This window comes from Saccostrea echinata, unplaced genomic scaffold (genome assembly GCF_033153115.1).
Source record: "Saccostrea echinata isolate AGI-Se365-2 ecotype Australia unplaced genomic scaffold, CSIRO_AGI_Sech_v1 ptg000012l, whole genome shotgun sequence".
NCBI lineage: Eukaryota > Metazoa > Mollusca > Bivalvia > Ostreida > Ostreidae > Saccostrea > Saccostrea echinata.
In genome coordinates this window covers 18,322,955-18,331,993 of record NW_026889761.1, presented here as the reverse complement: position 1 = coordinate 18,331,993, position 9,039 = coordinate 18,322,955, and the positions used below count along the sequence as shown (strand labels likewise).

The window sequence follows — 9,039 nt, the reverse complement described above, 5'->3', positions numbered from 1 at the left end:
TGTTTTACTTTTAAGAAGTTTTCTGAAACGGTACACTACTTGCATTTCAATTGATGATTTTGAATATGCAAAGTCGCTTCATTGTCCCAGCTAATCTTATGCAGAGTTGATGCAATATAACTGACAGATAGACGTAAGCGTGGAGAAAAACGCTTGCAAAGCCTTTATACATGCAGTAATAAATGCATTGCAAATGTTTTTGAATGAAAAGAAACAAAGTTTACATAACAAAGATTTTGTGTCTAAAATTGTCAATGTTTTTGAAAAATTTAAATAAGTTGCAATTTACTTCACGCGTATTGCCGAGGAATAATTCACGCGACAGAGGGCCGATTTTGGCAACTCGACTATTTGACGAACCCAGTGAAGTGTTAAGAGCACGCGACGGGCCCGCGACGCGGATACGGCGAGCGATAAAGCCGTATGGAGGTGTGGCTTCACCTATACTATTGTCAATACCTGTATAAAAGAAACTGTCCCGTCGGACACCCATATCAAAACTTTGACATCTCACCTATCGAAAATACTATACCTGAGCGATCTTGTCAAAACTGAAACTTTCACAAGACAAGTTTTCGACCACTATCTGAACTGTCCAAGAGTTATGGAATACCAAGTATCCGATTTCCAGCCCATCAATGCTCAAATGTTGTACCAGAATTTTGTTAACGAACCCCCGGCTTGCATGTTCTCTATATCGCCCGAATCTTCCCCAGAGGCTGGAACAACTCACATGTATGACAACAAGGAAAATGCTCGCGGGATGATGTGCAAGAGACGTCTGGATTTCGGCCCTCAGCAGACTGATTACCTGGGGCTGCACAAACCACCAACTGTTGCTGTGGCGAGACGCAACGAGCGAGAGAGGAACCGCGTCAAACTCATCAACATGACTTTTGCAACTCTCCGAGAACACATACCAGCGGGAGCGAAGTGTGGCAAAGGCAAGAAACTCAGCAAGGTAGATACCTTGAAAGCCGCCATTGATTACATCCGGTATCTGCAGACACTGGTTGACGAACACGATGCTGTAAACGCAGTCCTTGATAACAACTGCCTCCCAAAGTCATCGCCCGGGACCGTGCCCCCTCCGTCCCCCACTGCCAGTTCCCCAAATCCCAGTGTTTGTTCCGAGACGTCCCACGAGAACCTGAGCCTCAGTACAGAGGAAGAGGAACTGCTAGACTTCACGAACTGGTTCTAAGACCACTTGATCGGTAAGCTTCTCACAGAAATTCTTAAACTGTATCCAATGCAAATATGTCATTTTTCTATCATTTCCATCAGCACTACTTAAAGAAATTTAAGTATATCGACGATAAAGTTAAAAGTGACGGTTTTTAAGATAATAGATAAGTTACAAAAGTTTAATGATTGAAATAAAATGCCATTGAAGTATTACGGTTGACACCTCAATGAAGTGTCATAAATATTTTTATTGATTTCGAGGTGATACTTTATGATGTGTAGTTGTGAATCATTAAGGGATAAGCACTGATCTTGGTTTGCAGGGTAAACTTTCGGTACTGAGGTATTGTTGACTTTATTGATAAAGAAGTGCCACTGAATGTCACAATACAGATACACCCCTATCTTCTACTGGCGCTTCACAGTCGATAATTTCTACCTTAATCTCACTTACGTTACAATAATTATCGGAATTGCTATCCAAAAGATTATTCATCAATGCAAAATTGATTAGTACGGAACATGCTGCATGATTCCCAAAATACTTCGTTGGCAAAGAAAGTTAAATTCATTTTCTGAGTGTAATACACTTTCTTGTTGGTTCAACATCGACATAACTCTACTTTTTTGTGAGTCTCATAAAATTTAGCGAGAGATCATCGACCCATCTATTGATCATAGTAACTAAATAAATGCAAGGCTCATCTTCCAAGTTGTCTTTTATGTAAAGTAATAAGATTTGCTAATTACATTCTGTTTATTTTACCCTTTGCAAACAGCGCCAGGCGTGTTATTTTATTGTCATTAAACATTTATTATTTTTTATTCAAACAGAAAAGAGGCTTAAAATCAACATTCCATGATTGGATAAAAAAACGAAAGGTGCACGCGCTTGGCGTTACGTTCCCTGCCAACGTAGCCCCGCCCTCAAGATACGCCCTAGCGACAACGCCAGGTGCAAAGGAGGTGTTACCTATGATTGACAGGTGGCTGAATAGCACAACACGAGCTCTTGGACTACACGCGAGTGATCGGGAACAAATAAGTCTTTCAAACGCGGAAAAAAGATACTGCTTTTCTTCAAGATGACGAATGACGGTGACAAAAATATGCAAATGAGAGAAAGATGAAAAAACTTGAATTTTTAATTTTGTTTTATTGATATATTGAGAAGAATTATTTTTATACAGTCAAATTTGAATCAGATTATTGCTTATTGAATATATATTTATAAAGTTATACACGCAATTATACAAGTGCTAATAATATTAATTTTGTATATTTTTAATGTAAGAAATATATAGAATTCTATTTTAGATATTTGATTCATTTATAATTAATTTTAAAAAGAATAAACTTACTATCGATATTCCATGACTTGTTATTTATTGGAAACATGTAAAACTCCTGGCTAATTTAAAACTTTCGGATGGGAAGTGCATGCATGGTGGCGTTTAGTAGAGCTTTCATTGATCATAAGGCATACAGGTATAGGCGCACCTTGTTGCCCTTTAGTGAAGAGATGCATCAGTATTGCTCAAGGAACGGTTTTGGGGTCGTATGTCATTTAAAAGATAAATTACGACTGTATGGCAGTTGTAAGAATTAGTTGGAATACATTTGAATAAGACATCTGGAATGCGGTCTAACTACATTGTAGGTATTCTGTCGTCGTTATGTAATGAAAATTGTCAATGATTTCAAAATATTTTAGTTTGGAAAACAAAATTTAATGTAATACATGCATATGAACATGTTTTGTTTGTTCTGGATCTCTTTTACTGAGTCGGCAAGGAAAGCTACAATTGTATTTAAGGATATCAACTTAAATTCAAAATCTTAAGGAAAATATGCATTTGAATAGATTGAGTTCATTTTGAAGCTTTGCAAATACAATAAGCGTAGAGTATATGAAACCTCTGGCGCCCCCTATGGGCGTTATCACTCAGTTATCGTGTTCATGTCCTCCGGTTTGGTGTTTATAGATATGATACGGGTATATTTGTATCTGGCCAGACTGTATGCTGATATGAAGAACTACGTCTAATTCTGTTGTCACGGAGAACCATACAGTCCTTAGAATCCCCAAACTTACACAAGCTAGATGATGTCTGTTTGAATAAAACATAACGTTCGCTTGTTTTCTGTAATGAATAGGGTCAGTACTAAAGTTGTGTGAAATGAATTGAATAAAAGATTAACGTGTTTAAAAAAATATTTCGCTTTATGCTGAAGGAAATGATAATTACACAATATTCTCTCGAGCTCAGAGGTTCATCTTATCTGAGATTTATATTCACAGCAGTATGTGTTATGACACTGACTTATAAATTCTTTTGTTTTAATGTTTGTTGATCACTGCAGATATTAAGTGACAAAGATTATTTTTAGTTAAAACGAATTGTCTCCCTTTTCATTACGAAAGCACTGCTCAACTACTAGACATGCTAGCAGATCAAAAAAAAAGTAGTGGATAGTCAAAATCCTTTAGCATTGTATACTCTTTTCTTTTACGGTAGTAGGTTTTCCAAAATTGCAAACTGTTTCAGAGGTTCAAAGAATAAAAAATATAAACATTAAATTATTATTTTTTAAAAAAAGATTTTGTCTCATTACTATGTACAGCGGTGTGTGCAAAACAAAACAAAAAAACAAAAAACAAAAACACACAAAAAACAACAACAACAACAACAAAAAAGGTAATCCGCACTACTACATCTTTCAAAAATAATAATTAATTCAATCTTAAATTCTTTGTTCACATTTTATGGTAGCTCTCTGTTTAATGCTTTCCCCCTGCATTCCATTGGTAATTATGAGAAAAATGTCAAACACGAGGAGATTGAGAAAGTTACTAATGTAAAAGGTAAAGATAACGAACAGTGATCGATCTCAAAAAAACTATAAACAATACAAATATGTGAAGAGGGTATAAAACACGGACCCCTGGAAATTCTAGAGGTGGGATCAGGTGTATAGGAGGAGTAAGCATCCCCTGTTGACCGGTCACACCCACCATGTGCCCTATGTATTGATCAGATAGACGGAACTATCTGTAGTCAATTCAGTACAAAATCAAAGGCCTAACAATTGGTATGAAACAAGTGATAGGTTATATTTGATAAGAAGGTCATTATATTATATATAACGACCATAAAATTTACGAAATGCTGACTTTAAACGAGGCTGTTGAAATCCCCGAAACATCAACTTATCAGTGAGTAGCCTGTGTCGCTTTAAAAAATTGATCGTACCCAGAGTAAACTATTGAGTAGCGAATAAGTTGGAAGACATAAATACCATAAGCAGGTGACAGTGGAATATTACTTTACATAGATAAGGAAAGTTGACGATGGAAAAGCTAAAGTCATCTCGTTTGTCTTACAATTTAGCTGTTAATTGGCCTTAATAAATGTATATGAAGGATATGAAGGAATGTCAAGTTCGATCGATGGCCAGTAAATAAAGTCGTATGCCATGAAATACTGTGGAATCATCATTGTTCGTGGGAGATCAATGTTCGTGGATTTCGTGGGTAACCCTTACCCACGAATTTACATCCCCACGAACAACTATTTTGTCAACGTACTGATTAATTAGATCTACCAAATAAACGAGCTGCCCACGAAATTACATCCCCACGAACCAATAAAATTTTGCTTGCCCACGAACATTGACCCCCACGAATTTAAATGATTTTACAGTAAGTGATTTGATAGTTATCTGTGGATGGTAGTCCAAAATGTTTGCATTTTGGTGTCTTTCCTCATATCTCCCCTCTCTTAAAAGTTTTGAATTATCACAATCCAGAGTCATTCAAAATGTCAAAACAAACATTGAAATCTTACAGTAAAGATTAAAATCGGAGTACTATTATATCTCTCTTGTTAAAAAATTCACTGAACAATACTTCTTTTGATAGTCGGAATTAAGATAGATGTTATCTTTTTTTTTCAGTCCATCAAGGATATGTACCTTCTTTTCAAATTCTCAAAGAAAGCATCCATTTCAGCTCCAGTCTCCCTTCTTTCTCGCATTTTTCTTTTAGCAGAATCTCTGATTTATTACATCTTTCAAAAATGTCTTCTCTGATTGGCTCACCTCTGAGTTATCAGTACTCTGATGTAATATGTGTCCAAATCCGGGTCTTTAGATAAGGGGAGATAACTGTATAGATCTTATTATCTGATGCTATCAAAATTAATTACCACGTCATTTTTCCGGGAGAATGACATGCACATAATGAAATAATCATGTCTCTAGCGTTCTATACCCCCTTTAAATACTTCTCTTGTCAATTCATATGGCTACGGCTCGAGAGATTGTTAACGAATGCAACGAAGCTGTTTTATTTGGCTAAAGTTATAAATCAAACATTTAGTATAATTGTTCCAGAAGCAATTATTTGTCATAATAGCAGTATTAAAAAAGTCGTTTTTAGAGATCCAAATTGTCTGCAACTCCCGTCCGATTGAGACAGAGTTCTGATTCCTACTTGAAGTCTACGGATTTTGAGTGTAGTCACACAATTTTACAAAATTGAAAGAACATCACAATTAATGTCGTATAATATGAACAAGGAAAAGTAAAAAGCTTTTTATTTTGAAATAAAAGCCTATGAAATGATATCATTCTTGTATTTCTCGCGTTGTTGAAAACAAATAAAAATGTTATTATGGAAACTTTAGTAGACACTTTTCAGATATAATGATGTTTTTATGTCGAATAAAGTCGTGGATATTATTTTCAGTAATTTTATTTCCAATTTACGAGAAAATGGATATATTTTCATGCTACGGAGTTGGATCGAGTCTCTTGTGAAGTAAACTTTAAAGAAATGAGTAAGCAATGTTTATTTCAAATTTGAAATAGAAGGTATATATCTCTGGTAAATTATTTCCAAAAATTGATCACAATACGAGAGATAACATTACGAAATGAAATTTACATGTTTACATGTAGGGAGAGGGCGTAATAAGTTTTCAGAACTTGTGCCCAATCCCATTGTATTTATTAATTACAATAAAATATGTTCAAACCAAATGAAAACATCGTAAGAGTGATAATTATCTGAATTCTGATCGTGAAATACCATTTATTGTGGAATTACATGTATAAATGAATTGCATTGATTTACTGCAACTTTTGGGTTCGACCAAATGTTTTCCCGTAGATTTGGAACTGGAAACAAATGCTAATTTACATCGAAAAAATACTGAGATTATATCAATAGAATATGATGGAAAAGGACAAGGAATAGTGATGCACATACTGACTATATATATAGCTGATTAAATTATACTGTCTTCCCACAATTTTTTATCAAAATAGAAAATTTGGTGTTCTGAAAGGTCGACAGACACTTGCAGTGTTTTTAATGCACTAGCCAAGGGGGAGCCAGACTAACTTGAACATCACTAAAGGTGGGAAGAGAATATATAAGTCGTCATCTAAGATTGTTTGTTTTTCTGATCATTAACCCTCCATAAAGCGCTCAAATGACTCGGATATACAATCCGCCATTACCATCATCTCGTGTTTCGGAAGATGATCTTAAGACCTTATAGATTTTTTGAAAAAATAAGCTGATACCTTAAATATGGGTAGTTATCTGTAAAAAACACTCCAACTGTGTAAAAAGCAACAACCTCACACAATGCAAGGGGAGGAAATGATCATACATCGCCGCGATAATCGACACCATCATTTGGCGAAAGCTTTGTCTGCAATTGTCTCTAATACAAGACAGTGCTTAATCAGAGTTATGTTCCATAACTGGCAAAATCATCTCTAAGATCAGGACAATTAATCATAGCAAGGTCTACAATTGTTAAATCGTGTTTAAGTGATTACGTGCCATGGTAGAACGTCCCAGACTTTCTCTCTGATTTTGTCACATGAGTTTAGACATTGCTTTTCACGATCAGTTTCCATAATTTTCTGATAAAAGGACTAAATATCTTCCTATTGTTGGAATTGTCATAATTAACGACAATGATATTATTATTTTTATAAGCTGAGCATTCAGCACGCGTTAAAGAGCCACATTACAGAAATTACCCTGTAATGTTGATCTCTACCGAAAAAATGACCGTATTGGATTACACACTGAACAAAGTTAAATTGATCTCCCAGTGGATCTGTAAAATTTGTTTTATTTGTGTGTAATAATCTAAATGCAAATTGAAAAAAAATGACTTGGATGGCTTCTGGATGTAACAGAACACTGACGACGTCCCGCGGAAATTCTGTAAATTCTTGGAGCAAATGAAACTCTTTCGCTCTAAAGAGATTCTTGCAAATTCATTCTTCAAAATCTTATTTCTGAACCTAATACTTCCGGGGGAAATTTAGGGTTTTTTCATCCATTTTTCAGATCCAAAAAACTATTCAAATTCATCCATCTAACGATTTTTAAAACAAAATGCAAATTGTAAAAAAGACCCATTAAAAAGCCTTCTGCTTTACATTGTGTGCTAAAATTCTTTATGTTTGAAAATAATTGGAAAAGGATTTTTCACATTTTTTTTTCAAGTTAAAAAAAAAATCATGTGCAGAGGTACATGTAGCTATTCATTGAAATTTTTTGCTTCACGAGGGATTTTTACAGGCTTTTCGTGGTTAATGTTGTTTAAAAAATAGCCCCACCCCAGGTCTGTGAACAGGTGACGCCAAATTAAGAAGGATGACATTTAAGATGTTTATGAATTTTATGAAATTTTATTTCAGCGAGCACCGTGACAGACGAACGCCTGATATAAATCGCGCTTCAGCACGCGACTGCCGGAGGTTAAATTGTAATGTCGTAAAACCACAGACAGCTTATGTTATTAGTGTTTACTTAAATTCTACAGATATTACATCTCTTCATGGTATCCATACTTAACACTTTTCGAAAAAGAAAACATAATCCAAATAAAACGCATTTTTATAACTTTCTCATCATGAAAATAGGTGCACTAATACAAGAAAAATCTTTAAAGTTTTTTTTTTGAATCTTTGTTCGTCTTTTTGCAGATTCCATCCACTCTGTAAAGGATCTATATGAATATGCACTACAATACATTAGCGATTTTAAATCGCATCTCTCTCTCTCTCTCTCTCTGCAAATATGGAAAGAAAACTATCTCGAGAGGAAAACTGTTGTGGCATCAAACAGGAACGATGACAAATTACGAAACACGTAGGTCGACATAATAACTATACTTGAGGTGTGCATTTCAAGTTCTAGGTATACATTCGTAAAAGTTATTTTTTAAAAGCATGTCGATATCAAAAGCCAAGAACACTTAAATTGAGAAAAATATAACACTTGGTGCGAAGTCTGCAGCGAATCGAGACCACTCTATCAATCCGAGATTTGACAATAAGGGGACCGCACCTGCTGTTACATTGGGGTACAACGGAACGTGATTTTTGACAACTGTTACGTTAGTAATAATTTCAGAATATCTATTTGCAGCTATACACTTATGCTTGTAAATAAGGTGGACAAAAAAGGGGGTTCCTTTCTCTTTAAATGTTCCATTGTTCAAGAATTTCATGACAGCTATATGTAAGTCAAAGACAGTATTCTTCTAATTGCTTGCAAAATGTTTAATGGATTCATCAAACAATATAGGGATTTTATTGGTAAGGGGAGACATTTTCACGTCTTTCGTCAAATTTCTCCACCCTTTTCCCGTCACTTCGTGTCAAGAATGGCATTCAAGAGGGTGCTAATGTCCGGAATATGTTTCTTGACAGTTTCTTGTGCCAGAATGTAAACTCGGTCTGAACGCGCTGGATAAATTTGTTTATGCCACCCATTGACAGCTTAATAATAACTGTATAGCAGTCATTACCACATCT

The 9,039-nt window shown here is 35.2% G+C and overlaps 1 protein-coding gene across 1 annotated transcript; it reads left to right on the top strand.

Moving 5' to 3' along the window:
• The first annotated feature begins 592 nt into the window (after nt 1-592).
• LOC133186060 (achaete-scute homolog 1a-like) lies at nt 593-1,206 on the top strand. Its single transcript, XM_061321339.1, has one exon. The coding sequence runs from the start codon at nt 605-607 to the stop codon at nt 1,202-1,204; it is 600 nt and encodes a 199-aa protein (XP_061177323.1). The 5' UTR covers nt 593-604; the 3' UTR covers nt 1,205-1,206.
• The last annotated feature ends 7,833 nt before the right edge of the window (nt 1,207-9,039 follow it).